Source organism: Macaca fascicularis, chromosome 10 (genome assembly GCF_037993035.2).
Source record: "Macaca fascicularis isolate 582-1 chromosome 10, T2T-MFA8v1.1".
NCBI lineage: Eukaryota > Metazoa > Chordata > Mammalia > Primates > Cercopithecidae > Macaca > Macaca fascicularis.
The window spans coordinates 100118694-100138103 of NC_088384.1; the positions used below are offsets into that span (position 1 = coordinate 100118694).

The window sequence follows — 19410 nt, forward strand, 5'->3', positions numbered from 1 at the left end:
TCCCACCCTCCCCATCACTCCAGCCCTACCAGGCTTCAGGCAGCTTGCAGAGCTCATCACACTGGCCCGTGCCTCGGTGCCTTTGCATGTGCCGTTCTTGCTCCTGATATACCCTCTGCACCCTCCTTATCTTCGGCAGACTTCAAGAGTCAGTTCAGTTTTTGTTTTTCCCTGTGGAAAGGCTTCCTGGCTCTCCAGGTATTGGAGGGGCTCCTTCTCTGGCACCCCACAGGACCCCAGGCACACCTGGGTTGCTGCACTGGTTAAAATTGTGGGCTCATTTCTGCCTCCCCCACCAGAAGGTGTACTCCTGAGATGGGGTGTTTCTAGCTCAGGGTCTCAGACATAACAGTCCTCAGGGAATGGTTATTGAATGAATGAATGGAGTACCAGGAGCAGCTTGGAGCTCCGGGAGGTCTAGAGAAGTGAAATGGCCGCAGAGGGTTGTGATGAGGGCAGCTCAAGACAGAGGCCTACAGAGGACATGAGAAACAGGCTCAAGGCAGTGACTCAAGGAAGCTCAGAGTCAGAGGACAGAACAGTGGCCAACTTCTGGGTCTCTGTCACCATCTGGGCCTCTCTGCCAGGTCTAGACTTCTAGGCTGGACTCCAGACTCTTCTCCTTCCAGGACTGTATGAAGGGGCTTTGTCATTGACTGCTCACATCATAGATGTGAGTATGGTGGGCTGGATAAGAATCCCCCGCAAAGATGTCGACGTCCTAATCCGCAGACCCTGTGAACATGTTAGCTTCCATAGACACTATGTTGATTCCCGAAACTTAACACATTTCTGCCTGTGCTCATCACCTTCACTCTGCCCAAACCTGCTCCTCCTTCTATGTCTCCACCTCAGAGAACTGCAATAGGCACCCCTTATCACCATTTCATCCCAGGAGTCTTGCTTGACTCAGCCATTACTCATCCCACACATTCCACTCAATCACCTATCAATATCAATCTTCCTCAGTGCCTCTCGGACCTACCTGGTAGATTTGGCCACTGCCATAGACCATACTCCAGCCCCCTCTCTGGGACCTCTTGTCTCCTCTCTCAACTGCTTCATCCATGTGCAGCCAGAATGGTTCCATAGGGCAATTCTGAACACATCCCTCCCCTGCTGAAATCCCTTCGATGGCTCCCCATGGGCCTGGGAGAACCTTCCCCAACTCTGGCTCTCAGGCCTTTTGCTGTCCATCCCTGCTGGCCTCTGAAGCTGCAGTGAAGCCACCTTGGGTCCTGCCAGGTCCATGTCAGCTCCACGGCTTTGCACAGACTGTTTCCTCTTCCTGGACACCCACAGCCACTTCACCAGCTAACTCCTGAGCAGCTGCAAGAGTCAGGCCAGACTCCACTTCCTCTCGGTGGTCACCTTCTTCTGCAGACTAGGTGGGAAGGTCTCTGCACACGTCTTACTCCTGTTCGCCCCACCACCACCACGCAAGGCCTCTGGAAGGAGGGACTGTGTTCCGGTCAGCCGTGTGTTCTCTAACCCAGCATCTGCACGCGGCACTGGACATGCTCAGCAAGGGTTGCTGAAGGGCTGGAGGGAGGCGCGGCTGATGCATGGGGAGAGGCTGGTTCTGGCCCGGGCATTGGGACCCTGCTCGATGCCTGGGAGATGCAGAGAGCTTGAATGTGCTGGGTAATGGGGTAGCATGGGCCAGCCAGGTGGTTGTCATCAGTCAGGTTCCCTGGAAACAGACTCTGAGATGGAGATTGTGTACAGCAAGTTTTGGGGGAGCACTCTCAGGAACGTCACCCATGAGAAATAAAGGAAGCAGCCTGGGGCAGAGAGAGAACTTGAACCAACGTGCATTGCTACAGAGGCCTCAGCCAATCCTGTGAGCTCTGGAATGCTAGGATGCCCCTTCTGAGATGTCCCAAATTGAGTCAAAGGGGCTGGGCCTTTGAACCCCCACATGACTGAATGTAGACCACCCCTTCAAAGGACTTGTAACCATGGGGGAAGCAGCTCCACCAGCCACAGGCAATTTCTGAAGAGGGGTACAGCTGTGAGCTGTCAGAAGCCCATATGCCCAGCAGCTGGAGAACTGAGTGCCGTGGTCCTGAAGGGGCCATGGGGGCGTGCAGGGGTCACAGCTGCACTGATTTTAGAGAGAGGCTGCAATGCAAGGTCAGAGCAAGAGCCCAGCTTGTGGCCAGCACAGGGCTTGGCCAAGTGAGAGCACACTGAGTAGGTGTTCGCTGAGGCTGTGCTGGGCAAGTGGGTGCAGCAATGGGGAAGGGCTGAGGACACAGGCCTGGGAGCCACACAGACATTCATGTGAATCCAGCTCTGCCGCCTACAGCCAAATTACCTTGGGCACGTGACTTCTCATGCTGAGCCTCAGTTTCCTCGTCTGTAAAATGTTGATGATAAGCACCCCTTTCTTGCATGCCTGAGTAAGAAGAAACTGTGGTCAACAGGTCAGTGTCTGGCAAATGCTACCTGCCACATAAAGGATAGCATTTCTACCATTGTTTCTACTTACCACACTCCACTACCAGAAGGGTTGCCGGTCTGTGGCCCTGGGCCAAAGGTCCTCTGCCCATTTTTGTAAATAAAGTTTTATTGGAACACAACCACAGCCCTTCATTTGCATTCTTATCTATGGCTGCTTTCCTGCTCCTGCAGCAGAATTGATTTGAGTAGTGATTAGAGACCATCTGGCCCGCAGAGCCTAAAATATTTACTATCTGACCCTTTACAGAGTTTGTCAACCTCTGGATCTGACAAATAGAGCAAATATTTGTGAAGCGCCCTCCTGTGCCATGCAGTGTGCTGTCATTTTTAGTGTCCTTGGAGCCTCCCTCTCAGGTTTCAGAACCTTCTGTTGTTTCTCACCTCTTCTTTTTTTTTTTTTGAGATGGATTCTCACTGTGTCGCCCAGGCTGGAGTGCAATGGTACAATTGCAGCTCATTGCAACCTCTACCTCCCGGGTTCAAGTGATTCTCCTGCCTCAGCCTCCTGAGTAGCTGGGATCACAGGAGCCCACCACCACGCCCGGCTAATCTTTGTATTTTTAGTAGAGACGGGGTTTCACCATGTTGGTCAGGCTGGTCTCGAACTCCTGACCTCACGTGATCCACTCACCTTGGCCTCCCAAAGTGTTGGGATTACAGGCATGAGCCATGGCGCCCGGTCATTTCTCACCTCTTCTTAGCCCAGTGGAGATCTAGTTCAAGCTCATACCTTAAGCAAGTTCATGAAGGGATGAGAAAAGGAAAACTTTTGTCTTGAACACCCACTATGTGTCTGACTCTGTACAAAGTTACCTTTTCATTTGATCCTCACAGCTGCCCCATGAGGGCAGGGTCATTGTTACCCCGTGTTGAAGCTGTTAAGATCTGTATGGATACAATGAAAAACAGCTCAGCCTCAGAAGACAGGCAGAATTCTGGCTTTCCCACTTTCTGCCTGTGTGATCTTAGGCAAGTCACTTAACCTCTCTGGGTTTCAGTGTCCTTACTGTCAAATAGGGGTGATAAGAGTGCTTGCATCAAAGATTTGTTGGTGACTCTCCTAGCATGGTTCCTGGGGTGTAGTGAGCCCTCACTGTAATACTAGATATTATTATCATTATTATTATTTCTATCATTTTCTGTAAAACAAGGACGTTGGGATCTAATGGAAAGCGCTACTCTTTTAAATTACTCAAGGTCAGATAGTTCTTTATAGCAGTATGAGAATGAACTGATACAGAAAATTGGTACCAGTAGTGGGGCAATGCTATAAAAATACCTGAAAATGTGGAATCAACTTTGGAACTGGGTAACAGGCAGAGGCTGAAAGCGTTTGGAGGGCTCAGGAGGAGGCAGGAAGATGTGGGCAAGTTTGGAACTTCCTAGAGACTTGTTGAATGGTTTTGACCAAAATGCCGAAAATGATATGGACAATGAAGTTCAGTGGTCTCAGATGGAGACGAGGAACCTATTGACAACTGGAATAAAGGTCACTCTTGCTATGCTGTAATTTCTGATTGTGCTCAGAAATTAATGAGAAGTGCTGGGTGCCACGCCTCACACCTACAATCCCAGCACTTTGGGGAGCCGAGGAGGGTGGATCACTTGAGCCCAGGAGTTCAAGAACAGCCTGGGCAACATAGAGAGACCCTGTATCTACAAAAATACAAAAAATTAGCTGGATGCCATGGCTCCACCTGTGGTCCCAGCTACTAGGGAGGCTGAGGTGGGAGGATCGCCTGAGCCTGGGAGATGGAGGCTGCAGTGAGCTGTCATTGCACCACTGCACTCCAGCCTGGGCGACAGAGTCCGGGAATTAAGGAGAAGTTTCTGAACCCTCTCAAACTGAAGCAGGGACTTAAATAAGAGCACAATTGAACAGAGCCTTTGCTGCCATCAGAAAATACATTCCACACTGTATACATCTGTCAGCACACCAGATTGGACCCTATACATGTATACAACTCTGACCTGTAAACAAAAAGAAAAGAAAAACATTTACTTGTGGGGGGAACATTCCACCTTTCCGGGCTGAAGAAAATTTAAAAAAAAATTAATTGTGGAAAAAAAGAAAAAAAGTTTCCACCTTCCTGGGCTGAGTGTGAGGCTGTGTTGAATGATAACTCGTTCGGGCCTCGGAGGACGCAGGACGGCTGCCAGCTCTGTGAATCGGCAGAAGGCGGGAAGGAGGAAGGTGTGATTTGTCTTGTTCTCTCCTCACGGTGTGGGGTTACGCTGAGCACACGAGGCTGCTCTCCACAGAGACTGCAAATGGGGAGTTTGTGAAAAACGCCCGTGTGTTCCCGCAGCCCTGCGAAGCTATTAAGCTCTGCGATCCTAATTACGTTCACAGCCGCCTCGTTCCTGCTGCCTCCTCCTTCCTGGGGCGGGTGCAGATGTGGCTCGGGAGCGTGGCCATATGTTTCCATGAGGGAAGCAGGAGGCTGGCTTCACTTGGTTCCCAGACATCTCATGAGTGCCGGCTGCCTGCCCAGCCCTCTGCCTGGCGCTGGGAGGCAGGTGTGTCCGCACTCGCGCAGATGCTGGGAGGCAATGTGGAGAGCTCTGCGAGAGGCTTGGAAAGAGGGTGAGGCCAGAGGATGGAGCCGGAGAGGGAGGGCTTCTCTGAGGAGGTGAGGTTTCCGATAAGCCATAAAGGAGGATGACACAGAGGGCAGGTGTCCAGTCTAGAGAGAAGCCCGCATGTCCCCAGGGAACTCTGGGAAGAGGCTGGAGAGGTCGGGAGGAGAGAGACTGTACAGACCTTCAAGGGGTATTTTACACGGCTCGGTCATGGCTAAGTGGGCCCGTGGGAGCTCCTGAGAGATAGACAACAGGGAGGTGACATTTCATGCCCCAGAACGGTCACTGCAGGGGCCACCATGGCACCTGGACTCAGGAGACCATGCTGGAGGCTGGAACCAGCGCTGCGTAGCTTGAGATAGCCCTGAAAGCAGACCCTGACACAAAGGTTTGGGTGCAAGAAGTTTGTCTCGGGGTGAACCCAGGAAGCCCTTGGAGGGAAGAGGGCAGGTGAGATTGAAAGGAAAGAAAGTCATGGGTTGTTACCACTGTGGGCCACAGGAATGGGGTCCTGCTGTGGACCGTCTGAGAGACTTGTGGATGTGATCTGGGAAGGATGTCAAGTCTTCTGGGACGCAACTCGGAATCGTCCCACTGAGGGGACAGGAAGTCAAGGTTTCATCTGCAAACCGTTCTCACTGGCTGAGGGTCATTCCTGGGGCCCCAGTTGGTTAGCAATTCCAGCTGTTTGGACCAGAGAACACAGGGAGGGAGGGAAGCCGTCCACATGTACAATGACCCTCTGTAGGGACCCCCGAGGTGGGCCGAGGGCCGAGGGGCAGGGCCCCCACTGCGTCTGCTGCAGCTGATCAGGAATAAAGGCCGTAGCTGCTAAAAGTGTTGGGGCAGCAGGGTGTGGATTCTGATTGGAGTAGAGGTCTTGTGAACTGGTAGAGTTTTCTAGAATGCATGGAGGGATGGACAGGGTCTCACCACTTCTGTGTCCCTCTCTTGTGAGCTCACCTTTCTTCTTCTAAAGGCTGAAATTGGCTTTAAGCAGAACACGTTTTTAGGTGCAATACGGGAATTTTAGAATCATCATGGGGAATGCCCCTATCTGTAGGTGTCCATGGAGGAGTCACAGACTCACTTGGAAGGAAAGTAAGATGGGAGGAAATGTCGGACAGAACCTGAGGAGCACCAGCGTTTAGTGGGTGGGCTGAAGAAGAGCAGGAAGGACTGGCTGGAGAGGCAGTTGGACAGCCAAGCACCAGGCCCTCGATGGAGAGAAGGGGGCTGGAAGGGGAGGCAGCAGGCGCAGGAGTTAAGGGTGGAGAAGTGTCTTGGGGAAGGCATCGTAACTTAGGGAGGAGGGTGATGATACTTTAGAGAAGTTCAGCTCCACGTTTAGCAGCTGTGTGATTAGGGCCAAGTCTCTTGGCCTCTCTGAGACTTGGCTTTTTCTGCTGGGGATGATTATATTCTGCCTCCTATGGTAGCTGTGATTAAATGAGTCCTATGTGGACATGCTCAGCACAGTGTCTGGCACATATTAAGTGCTTGATAAAAATCTCTCCTCTTCTTCCTCCTTCTCTTCCTCCTGATGAGGATGGTGGTAAGGACACTGATTACAACGGTATGGGTAGTAATGAGGACAGATGCCAGGTGAGTCGCTGGTGGGAGGAGTGGCCCAAGGACAGTGAGGAGAGACAATTCTTTGCACAGCTGGCTGCATGGAGAGGAAGGAAAGTTGGGGCAGAAGTTTTTAGGGGACCTGGAGCTAAGAGAGATTTTAATTTGAAGATGGGAGAGGAGTGATATTGATGAGATGCATCCGGCAGACAGAGGAGACGGGAGCTGAACTGATGGAGGCGGAGGCTTTCTAGAAGCAGAGCCTGAGACGGGGTTCTTGTGAAGGTTGTTTACTGAGGGAGGGGCTGCAGGAATCAGGGATTGCAAGGGAAGGGGCTGAGCATGGATGTAGCCTCGGCTGGAGACTCGCTTCAGCCTGATTCCACAGGGAGCCCTGGAGCGCAGATTCACTGCAAGCAAACAGGGTGGCCTTTAGCATCCCTGTGCCAGTCAAGCAGTGGTGAGGTCTGCTGCAAGGCGGGCTGTTGGTGTTAAGGAGATGTCATAACCTCCTGGGAGAACCAGCTCCCATTTGGCCACTTTTCTGGAGATGGGGGCAGGTGCCAGTGCTCCCAGCACACAGGGGAATGAGTACAGCAGCATGGGAAAGGGGGTGGGGTCCGGCACCAACAGTGTCCACTACAACGGGCATCCTCAGCTAACAGGCCTCAAGTTAGGGGCACATTTTTCACCTTGGGGAAATTAGGACAAAGTTTTTTAAATGCCCTAGAAAACCTGGGATGCTTAGTGGCTGTCCCCATGTCTTGCTGGTTTTTATCTATGAATAGCCAGTCATGTACTGTCTTTATGAAGGGAACTGTCTCTCTAATTGACTATGAGACCCTGAAGTGCAGTTGGGGAAGTGGGCTCTCTCATCCCCAAAGCCTGGCATTGTGTCCATCACAAAGCATGGACTCATGAAAGGTCCGACCATATATTGAGAATATATTTGTAACTATAGCAAGAATGACCATATATTGAGAATATATTTGTAACTATAGCAAGAATGAAGCTTCTCCACAGAGACTTGACATCCTTCCTGGATCGCATCCAGTTCTGCTGTTATGGCTTTAATTTTATTAAATAGGTCCAACAAGCATTTGCTTTTGCAGTATGCAGGCTTGAATCCAGGAATTAGGATATAAAGAAAAGTCACTGGACAATTGTACAAAATCTGTAGTTCTAAAGAAGGCACATTCTGAGAATCTTACTCCAAAAAATAGGCAAAAACATTCATAATAAACTTCAATTATACGGCATAGCCATGTGATGAGAAGAATTTGCAATCAGGAAAGATGGCTTTCAGGTAAAACGTGTATATTAGTCTGTTCTCATGCTGCTAATAAAGACATACCCAAGACTGGATAATTTATAAAGGAAAGAGATTTAATGGACTCACAGTTCCATAGGGCTGGGGAGGCCTCACAATCATGGTGGAAGGCAAAAGAGAAGCACAGGCACGTCTTACATGGTGGCAGACTCTTGTCTTGTACAGGGGAACTCCCATTTATAAAACCATCAGATCTAATGAGCTTATTCACTATCACAAGAACAGCACAGGAAAGACCCACTCCCATAGTTCGATTACCTCCTGTTGGGTCCCTCCCACAACATGTGGGAATTATGGAAGCTACAATTCAAGATGAGATTTGTGTGCCAAACTATATCGAGATGTGACCACTGGATGTAAAAGTTCAGTGAAAGCAGCGAGCACCACTGGTTGTAACCAAATAAGCGAAGATGATCAGCTCCAGGTTTACTCCTAAAACTCCAAGGGAGAAGTTAAAGGGCTCAAAATTATGACTGAAAAGATAAAACATCCTGATGATTCAATGTGTTTAATAGGAAGCTTAGCAAAAAGGCAATAATCAAATAATTGTAGAAAATATCACTTATCTGAAGAAAGTGGAAAGTGTTCCAAAGGACCTAGCGAATATCAGCAAAATTAAATCTGTTACCCACGTGTAAAAAACATCATAGTGCAATGTTTTTAGTTCAAAGAAACTTTGAGATTCAAAAAAGCCGTTATTGTTGTCATTATTATTTGGGGGATCGGATTTTATTCTAAGAGGATCAACAAGCCAATGAAGAATTTTGAGGAGGATGGTAGCCTGGCCTGATTTATTTGTGTGTTTTAGAGAGGTATTAATTGGTTGAGATGTGAGGAGTGTGAAAGATGCAGGATTCATTATGGAGGTGGAACCAACAATGGCGTGTCCTGGCTAGTGCCTGGGGTTGTAAGGGAAAGGGAGAAGACAGGGTTTATGTTCAGGTTTGTGGCTTAGGTGACAGCAAGAATGCCAGTGCCATTTTACTATTTTGTAAAACTGGAGGAGGAACAGGTTTCAGGAGAAACACACTCCATTGCAGCGTGTGAAGTTTGATATGCTTGCAGGGCATCCGAGGGAAGATGTCACTCAGGCAATTGGATGTGGGAGTCTGGAGCCCAGGTTGGAGGTGAGGGGATCAGGCTGACCCTATTTCAGACATTTCAGGGTGCCTAATAGGGCCAATTCAGTCACGTGGGTACCAGCCATTTCCCCTCATTCCAGACTTCCCGGAACCCATCACATTTAAGTTTAACACTCTGCTTGGAAGAGCCCATATTGTTGTTGCTGCTGCTTTGGCTCTGCTTTTGAATAAATAAATATTGCAGGTACAAATTAAGGTCCCTTTGTACCTCTCTGTCCTCAGAAGGAAATAACCACTATTCTGTAGTGGGTGTTTTTAATGCTTTTTCTACATTTTCATATATCCTTGAACACCTGACAGTGATGTTTTATATTTTAAACGTGTTCATAAAGGCATTATACTATACGTGTCCTTCTGAAACTCTCTTCACTGGTTACTGTCTTTGAGTTCATCTGCACTGGCAGATGTAGGTCCAGGTTGGTCAGGTTAACCCTCTACAGAATTCCATTATGTGAATACACTGCAGATTTTTCCATCTCTCAGTTAGTGAATGTTTACATTATTTCCAGTTTTTTTGGAATTAAATGCCATAATGATCATCTTTGTTGTAATGCATAACTTTCTAAAGGTAACATCATAATTCTCATATAAATATAAGATGAAAGTGTGCCAGAAATTCATTTAAGTCATGATTAATGAGGAATCCGGTAAGATATGACAACAGATCCAAAGGCAAATCTGAAGAATGGACACATATGTAGGCAAACAGGATAGTGAAATAAATTTTCTAAGAAATGCTAAACGGGTTAATAGCTATGGAGCCACTAAACATAATGTTTGCAATCACCTTTTTTACAGGGTGCGATCAATTATATCCCTATGAGACAAAATTTGTTTGCATTTTTATAGACAAGAATGAGTTTCACTCTACCTCACACCTATTAGGATGACCTCTATTGAAAAGAGTGGGAGAGAGAGAGAAACAAGTGGCGTGGATGTGTAGAAACTGCAGCTGGAACCCTTGTGTGTTGCTGGTGGGAATTGAAGTGGTATAGCCACTATGGGAAACTGTATGGTGGTTTCTTAAAATTAAAAACAGAGTTACTATATGATACAGCAGTTGGAATTCTGGGTGTCTGCTCAAGGGAATTGAAAGCAGAGTCTCCACGAGATACGTGTGCATCCATGTTCCTAGCGGCATTATTCATAATGCCCAACCAAGTGCCTACCAGCAGATGAATGGATAAGCAAAAGGTAGTCTATACATACAAGGGCATATTGCTCAGCCTTAAAAAAAGGGAAGAAAGTTCCGATTCAGCTACCACATGGATGAACCTTGAGGACCTTTTGCTAAGTGAAATAAGCCAGTCACGAAAGAACAAATACTGTGTGATTCCACTTGTTTGAGGCACCTGGACTAGTCATATTTCTAGAGACAGAAAGTAGAAGAGTAGTTTCCAGGGCTGGGGGGAGAGGAATGGGGAGTTCTTACTTACTAGGGATGGAGTGTTAGTTTTGCAAAATGGAAAGAATGCTGTGAATGGCTGCTGGTAATGGCTGCATAATAGTGTGAACGTATTTAATGCCACTGAACTGTACACTTAAAAATGGTTCAGATGGTAAATTTTATGTGTATTTTATCACAATTTAAATTTTTAATGATTAAAAAATCAGTAGCACTAATATCATCTTTCTAGTGATTCAAGAATCACTTGAACCCGGGAGGCAGAGGTTGCAGTGAGCCAAGAGCTTACAAAGTTGTAAAATAACGTAGACAAAGACATATACTCCTATAGAAGCAGGTAACCCAGAGGTCCGCTGGACAATGCCCCGCAGTTCATTGAATGACACTAATTTGTCCATTTGAAGGCTTTTGCAGTTTTCCACACTGTGTGTACGTCTTATGCATGTGGGAAAGTTCTTTATAGTAAACATCTTGGAGTAGAAGTCTAAGTTATAGGATATCTGCATCTTCAATATACTGAGTATCGCTAGGTTGTTTTCTAAAGCGTTTTACATACTAGTCTACACTCCTAACAGCAGTATACGCAGAAACATAAATGGTCTGGTAAACTTATGAAAAGGTGGTCACCCTCACTAGTGATCAGAATGGTAGAAATCCGAGGGACTTTGAGAGACTTTCACACTTAGCAGGTTTGCAAAAGTTCAAAAATTCGCCATTATCAAGAGTTGGTAACAATATGAAATCACCGAGTCAGGAACATCTGATAGAAGAATTCTAAAGCAGGTGGCTGGGAAGAAAAAGAAAACAAGCCCTAACACATAGCCCTGAGGCCAATTTGACCTTGAGGAGATAATGCCAGATTCTTGTTTAAGGCTTATAGAAGGTGAGAGTGCATAAGCTGTGGGGTGGGAAGAGGGGGATGTTTAGAGAATACATTTTAAAACCTTCTGTCCTGGGCCGGGCGCGGTGGCTCAAGCCTGTAATCCCAGCACTTTGGGAGGCCGAGACAGGCGGATCACGAGGTCAGGAGATCGAGACCATCCTGGCTAACACGGTGAAACCCCGTCTCTACTAAAAATACAAAAAACTAGCCGGGCGTGGTGGCGGGCGCCTGTAGTCCCAGCTACTCGGGAGGCTGAGGCAGGAGAATGGCGTAAACCCGGGAGGCGGAGCTTGCAGTGAGCTGAGATCCGACCACTGCACTCCAGCCTGGGCGGCAGAGCGAGACTCCGTCTCAAAAAAAAAAAAAAATAAAAATAAAACAAAATAAAATAAAACCTTCTGTCCTTTAAAACAGTTCACTTTAAATCTGTTTCTCAGATATTCGTATGATTAATAATCAAATATATATGTCACAATATATTAAGAACTGGATTAGAAACCAAAATCTACCTACACACAGTTTACGATTAAAATTACGCAGGACAAAAATAAAACAGTGCAAAATTAGAGTGATAATGATAGCAGATAGAGTAGGATTTCAGACAGAAACATTAAGGCAAAGATGCTTATTTTTTTTATGAGCAAGGAGAAGCCACAGTAGAGACATAGCATTCTGGGACATTTACAGGATAAATAACTTCACATTAGTATGTATGAAGAAAATCTGTTTAAATTTTAGAGAGAAACTGCTGGAAACACAATAGGAATGGCAGGCTTTATGGAAAACAGTATGGTGGTTTCTTAAAAATTAAGAACAGAATTACTATAGATACAGCAATCGGAATGCTGGGTGTCTACTCAAGAGAATTGAAAGCAGAGTCTCCATGAGATACGTGTGCACCCACGTTCCCAGCAGCAGTATTCATAATGCCCAACCAAGTGCCTACCAGCAGATGAATGGATAAGCAAAATGTCATCTATACATATAAGGGTGTATTGCTCAGCCTTAAAAAGGGAAGAAAGTTCCGATTCAGCTATCACATGGATGAACCTTGAGGACCTTAAGCTAAGTGAAATAAGCCAATTCTTTTGAGATTTTACACCTAAAGTAGTCAAAACTGTTTATTGAATAGACATATGGAGACATGTGTACAATATACAGTATTATTTCCAATATACATGAACAGTTTTAAAAAAATGGATCATACTTGGGTGACAAAATAGTCTGTACACCAAACCCCTGTGACATGCAATTTGTCTGTATAATAAACCTTCACATATATCCCTGAACCTAAAAGTTTTAAAAAAAAGGAAAAACAAATTGATCATATCCTAAGCTATAACAAAAACCTCACTACATTCCAAAAAGATAAAATTCTAGGATTCATGGTCTCTGATCATAACAAAGGATACATTAAATAAAATCACTCTTCCAAATAATTTTAGGGTAAGAAATAAAATAATCAGCATAGAATATTTAAAAAATATTCACATGTAGCTAAAATTCTCCTCAGGAGAAAAATCATAGTTACAGAGCAGGGTTTCTCAACCTCAGCACTATTGACATTTTGGGATGAATAATTCTTTGTTTGGTGGGAACGTCCCTGGCCACTACCCAGCAGATACCTGTAGCTTCCCACCCTCCAGTTGTCAGAACCAAAAATGTCTTCAGAGAAATGCCTCCTGCATGGTAAAATTGCTTGTCTCAATTCCTGCCCTAGATGTTTCTATTACTAAAAAAGAAAGTGTGAAAATAGCTTAATTTGAAAACCTATGTAAACAACAACATATGATACCTCAAGTCAACATTAATAGAGAAGAAAGCAGAATTTAATGAATTATGAAAGTTGTCAATTTTTTTAAAAATTTAAGAGCTGGTTCTTTGGCTAGACAGTTGAAATATATAAAGTTTTGGCCGGGTGCAGTGACTCATGCCTATAATTCCAGCCCTTTGGGAGGCTGAGACGGGTGGATTGGATCACTTGAGGTCAGGAGTTTGAGACCAGCTTGGCCAACATGGCAAAACCCCGTCTCTACTAAAAATACAAAAAGTAGCCAGATGTGGTGACATGTGCCTGTAATCCCAGCTACTCAGGAGGCTTAGGCAGGAAAATCGCTTGAACCCAGGAGGTGGAGGTTGTGGTGAGCCGAGACAGTGTCACTGCACTCCAGTGTGGGCAACAGAGGAAGACTACGTCTCAAATGAAAAAATATATAAACTTTTGAGAAGGAAAATTTTAAAAAGCAACATGTATTCACAATATTACAATTGTGAATGGGAATGGATGAAAACCATAGAGTGTATTTAAAAACATATTATCCAGTTATATGCTAGTATGTGTTAGTATCTGGATAAAATGAATAAATATGTGTGTGTGTGTATATATATATATATATATATAAAACATTTACCAAAACTGACTCAAGAGAAAATGGAAACTAAAATAGACCTATTAGCCATGAAGGATATTGTGAAAACAAAAAGCACTGGGCCTCAGATGGTTTTCTGTTTAAGCTCTTTCATTCTCTAAGGAAAATGTAATTTATATGTTGTTTATTCTGTTCTACGGCATAAGGGAAAAGTTCATTTTCTAAAGCTGATCATAACAAAAACACCATTTGACAAAAGTAACCCTAAAAAATAAAAACTAAGAGATATGTTATAAAAAAAAAGACATGCCAGACACATTCAAACACATATACAGGCAAGGACAGCATTATTAATATCAGACTTCACGGAATTTGAGGCAAAAAATTAGACCAAAAAAGATAATAGTTTAATCCCCATAATGAAGATATAATTGTCTGTCTGCTTTTTGCGATAAAAACCAACATCAGGGCTGGGCATGGTGGCTCATGCCTGTAATCCCAGCACTTTGGGAGGCCAAGGTGGGCAGATCACTTGAGGTCAGGAGTTCGAGACCAGCCTGGCCAATATGGCGAAACCCCGTCTCTACTAAAAATATAAATATTAGGCATGGGGGCACCACCTGTCGTCCCAGCTTACCTGGGAGGCTGAGGCAGGGGAATCACTTGAACCCAGGAGGCAGAGGTTGCAGTGAGCCCACTGCACTCCAGCCTGGACGACAAAGCAAGACTCCGTCTCAAAAACAAAACCAAACCAACATCAAATGCCCAAAACAAACACTTTATGCATTAAAGGGAAATTTTTTATGGAAGCAGAAAAAATTGCAGGCAATCTGGACAAGACTGTGTAAGATTAAAGAGCCAAAAAGGTAAGGAATCTAAAGAATAATCACTGATGGAATGGATAAATATTATACTGCTGTATTCATCTGCAAACACGCCCTATTCTTTGTAAGGACTGTGGAATATGTACACAATTTAATCATATTTGGGTCCCAAAGAAAACCTTAACAAAATCTCAAACTTGGTGAATAGTACAGACCCCATTCTTTCCTCATTTTTGTTACTAGAAATTGTAGCCAAAAGAAAAAGAAAATTAGCCACTTAGAATTTCCAGAACTCTTTTAGTTAGATTCTCTTTTTTAAGTTCCAGGGTATATGTGCAGGGTGCGCAGGTTTGTTACATAGGTAAATGTATGCCATGGTGGTTTGCTGTACCTATCGACCCATCACTTAGGTATGAAACCCAGCATGCATTAGCATTTTTCTTGATGCCCTCCCTCCTCTTGCCTCTGACAACAGGCCCCAGTGTGTGGTTTCCCTCCCTGTGTCTAAGTGTTCACATTGGTCAGCTTCCACTCATAAGTGAGAACATGAGGTGTTTGGTTTTCTGTTCCTGCGTTAGTTTGCTGAGGTTGATGGCTTCCAGCTCTATCCATGTCCCTACAAAGGACATGATCTCATTCCTTTTTATGACTGTATAGTATTCCATGGTGTATATGTACCACATTTTCTTTATCCAGTGTATCATTGATGGGTATCTGGGCTGATTGCGTGTCTTTGCTATTGTGAATAATGCTGCAATGAACATACACGTGCTTGTATCTTTATAATACAATGATTTATATTCCTCTGGGTACATACCCAGTAATGGGATTGCTGGGTCAAATGGTATTCCAGAACTCTTCTTGAACAACTCTTGGAACAAAGAAAGTAGATTTTAAATGTTCTAATCTGAGCAATGTTATATGAAGTGATGAATATATTAATTATTTCACAGTGTATATATGCATCAAAACATATCGCACATATAAATATATACAATTTATCATTTGTCAATTAAAAAAATATAACAAAATTGAGGGGGAAGCAGCAACTATAAATCTTTAAAATGCGGAGGAAGGGATAAAGATAAAATGAGATATTAAAGAATTAGAAAACAGAGAAGTGATAAACTTGAGATTTGATTCTTTTGAGGAGAAAAGAAACAACCCACATAAAACTGAAAGCCCATTTGTTTTCCTAATGAAGAAAAAATGAGAGAAAAACCAGATACTTGATGTTAGAAATTAGAAAGGGGAAATAACCACAGATGCAGAGGAAAGAAAACTCATAAGAGTATGCAAATAGGTACGCCTCACTGAACAGGGCGTGGACACATATTTAGGTCCAAAGTCATTCTAAATGTGTGTTTAGTGTGAGAAATGCTTATATGTAAAAACTAGTAGTTTGCTTATATTCCAAAAGCAACCAGTTAGAAAATATCATGGGGAATGGAGTTAACAATAAAATTGCTGACCTGTAGGAAGGAAAGTGCTCAACTTTATCAAGAAATTTATTCAATGTATTTAACACATGCTTATACAACATAGGGCTCACGGTATGCCAGGTACATTTGATCTTTAAGAACCCTAGCGTGTAGGTTTGCTCATATCCACATTTTACAGATGAAGAAACTGAGGCACAAAGAGGTTAAGTAACTTGGCCAAAGTCACCCAGCTGGTAGATGGCAGGACCAGGATTCAAAATGTAGTTAGCGTCCAGCATCTGTGGGCTTTGCTGTCATGCTGACTGCTCAGTTCATGCAGAGACATATCACATTCCAGGAGGGAAGACTCAGTCTCATCAAATGATCCAACATAACCGGACTGAGCTCTCTGGCAGGGGCTGAAATGCAAAGCATCTGTCCGAGGTGAGAGTCAGTAGAATGGCACACAGCCACGGAGCTGCCGTTTTCCCACGAATGCGCTGGGGCTCCATCTTGAGATTCGCCTGTAAGGGATCGGAGCAGGAGCCATACCCATCACTTCTCCTCTGCATTCCGTCCTCCCAGTCTGCTAGCACAGATGTGATGGAGTGGCAGGACAGATCCTTCCTAACTCAAACCCCCTGTCCTCCTCTCTTAGATCCAGGAGATGGTCCACTCGGAGGTGGCCGCCTATGACTCAGGCCGGCCCGGGCCCCTGCTGGGTCGCCCGGCAATGCTGGCCAGCCACATGAGTGCCCTCAGCCAGTCCCAGCTCATCTCGCAGATGGGCATCCGGAGCAGCATCGCCCACAGCTCCCCATCACCCCCGGGGAGCAAGTCAGCAACCCCCTCTCCCTCCAGCTCCACGCAGGAAGAGGAGTCGGAAGCGCATTTCAAGGTATGTGCAGTGCAGGAACAGAGCCTGAAGCTGCTCTCCTGTCGGCAGGGAAGAGGTCCTGTGGGGAAATGGGCATCACCTCCCTCTAGTCAAGACTAGAAAAGCCCGATGTCTTGGGACTGAGCAGGCCTTCCGGGTGGTGGTTGGGATATCCGCCGCAGAGCTCAGTGGTTTTCTGTTAAGACACCCAGGCCACGCTGGAAGCCAAGGAAAAAGCACATTGGCAGGTGGAGCACCTGGTCAGGGGGATGGCACCTATGGGCCTTGGGACATAGGGCTTTGGCTGCTCCATGTGCTGAGTGTCCTTGACAAGCTGTGTCCCCTCGGGGCTCCCACAGCCTTGTGTGTAAAGCAGAGAAAATTCCAACAAATGTCGAGGGGATGGGGTGAGACAATCCTGTGAAAGTTGGCAAAGCCTGACTCCTGAAGGCCAGTGGGCGATTTCAGAGGTGTGGACGGCTTCAGCAAGGCCATTGGGGTCACATTTGCGGCCATTTGGCCCTTTTAGGAGAAAATATTCTGACAAAACTGTGTGATCCAGGAGGCAGCACCTCTGGGCCTGGAGTATTCACTGACCTTGAGGGTGGGGTGCAAAAATGACCCCGCCCCCCCACCGCAGTGGGAAGATGGGTTCCCCCAACATTCCTGGAGTCGACTGGTTTGACCTCTTCAAGAACATGGTAGACATGGTAGGGATGAGAACCTGCCACCTGTCCAGGCTCTGGCCCTTCTTTGCATTGACTCCAAATCCACCTCCCAGTGAGAGAACATCGTGTCTTACCAGGGAGGAAAACAGAGGCCCAGAAAGGCCAAAGACGGAAGTGTTTGCCTGGGATCAAGACTTACCTCCCTTCGTGCCCTCCTACCTCTGTCGATCCAGTGTCCCTTCCACATGGTGGCCTCCCAGAGACCTGGGGCAGTAACCCTGGACTTCGGGGGGAAAGGGAGTTTACCTCTGGATCCTGGCCCAGCTTCACCCTAAGGATGACTCAACCTCTATTATAGTTCATGCAGGAACAGTTTTTGTTTGACAAACACTCCCTACAGGCCAGACACTGCTCTAAACACGTAACAAGTATACGTCCATGTAATCCTCATAAAAGTCCTCTGGGACAGGGACTGTTATTATCTCTGTTTGGCAGATGGGGAAATAATGTATCTGTTATCATACAGCTAGTAAGTGGGGGAACCAGGATTCAAACCCAGGAGGCTGCAGGTGTAGGCCAGTGCATGTGCCCTCAACCCCCTGCCCTGCTGTGCCTGTTCAGGACTTTATCAATGACAACATGCCTCTTCATCCCTGATCTTGCTAGGGCCACACCATGGTGCTAACATAACTGGGGCTTGGAGAAGAGGGTGGCTGCAGAGATAAGCCTCAGGAACAGAACCATGTTCTTCAGACATGGATGCCTGATCACGCCTACTGGCCCATGGCTTTATCATCAGTTCAACGTGTCACCTCCATCTCCTTGGCTCCTAGAGCCAGAGTCTTCACTGCAGGGTCCAGGGCTTTTGACCAAAGTCCCCTGTACCTGCATGGCTTGAGTGACCCAACAGAGCCCCACTGAGGTCTGTGGTGGGCAACCCAACCACCCCCCCACCCTGGAAGCCCTAAGTCAGTGTTCACAGGATCATGGTCCTGCAGTCTGTCCAGGGTGAAGCCACTGGCTCCACGGCTGACCCAGTAACAGTCGCTGTAGCTTCATCCCCTCCCCACTTTACAGGGGTCCAGGGACTAAGCTACCTGCTCAAAGCTGCACAGCTGAAACATGGTGGTGGAGACTAGCCTTTTGTAATGCAGGATCCTTTTTGGGGATTATTTGTGATCACAAGTGGGAGAGCATATATATATAGATAGATATCTATCTAGACACATATCTATATAGATATATATCTATCTAGACACGTATCTATATAGATCTATATGTATATAGACATGTATCTATATATAGATCTATATCTATATAGACACATATCTATACACATATCTATATATATCTATATATACACACATATATACATGTATATATACACATATATACAGGTATATACACACATATATACACACATATGTGTGTGTGTGTATATATATTTACACACATACACATGCACACACACTCCGAACTTGGAAATAGGCCCCCAAATAACTGCACATTCTTTCAATGTCATACCAAAGCATTGGCTCACAGGCTTACTCAAGAATTATCTGATTCTCTAGGAAAGTGGACCTTTGCTTTGATTCATTATTCATTATTGATTAGGGGATTTTATAACTCTGTAAAAGAAGAGGTTACCTTGGGGGGGAAAAATGTAATAAGAGATGTGATTTTTGTCTGATAAGGCAAATTAACTTTGCCCAGTAGAGATGTGAATTTCTGTCCAGTAGAAAAGATTAAAAGTCCTAAAGGTGATAGTTTTAGCGTTCTATTGGCACTAACCAGTTTTACGTGTAATTTAGCAATCTAATTCCAGCATTCTTTCCATTCTTTCAGTGACTATACAGTCATCTTCTCCTCC

At 45.5% G+C, this 19410-nt stretch overlaps 1 protein-coding gene across 6 annotated transcripts in view; it reads left to right on the forward strand.

Annotated features, from left to right (window-relative positions):
* Positions 1-19410, forward strand: part of TOX2 (TOX high mobility group box family member 2) — a 157713-nt gene that overhangs the window by 122649 nt on the left and 15654 nt on the right. For all 6 annotated transcript variants that reach the window (XM_045362992.3, XM_065523184.2, XM_045362993.3 and 3 more), the window contains one exon: positions 16654-16893. In XM_045362992.3, the coding sequence (XP_045218927.1) occupies positions 16654-16893 (240 nt within the window). The remainder of the gene's footprint in view (positions 1-16653; positions 16894-19410) is intronic.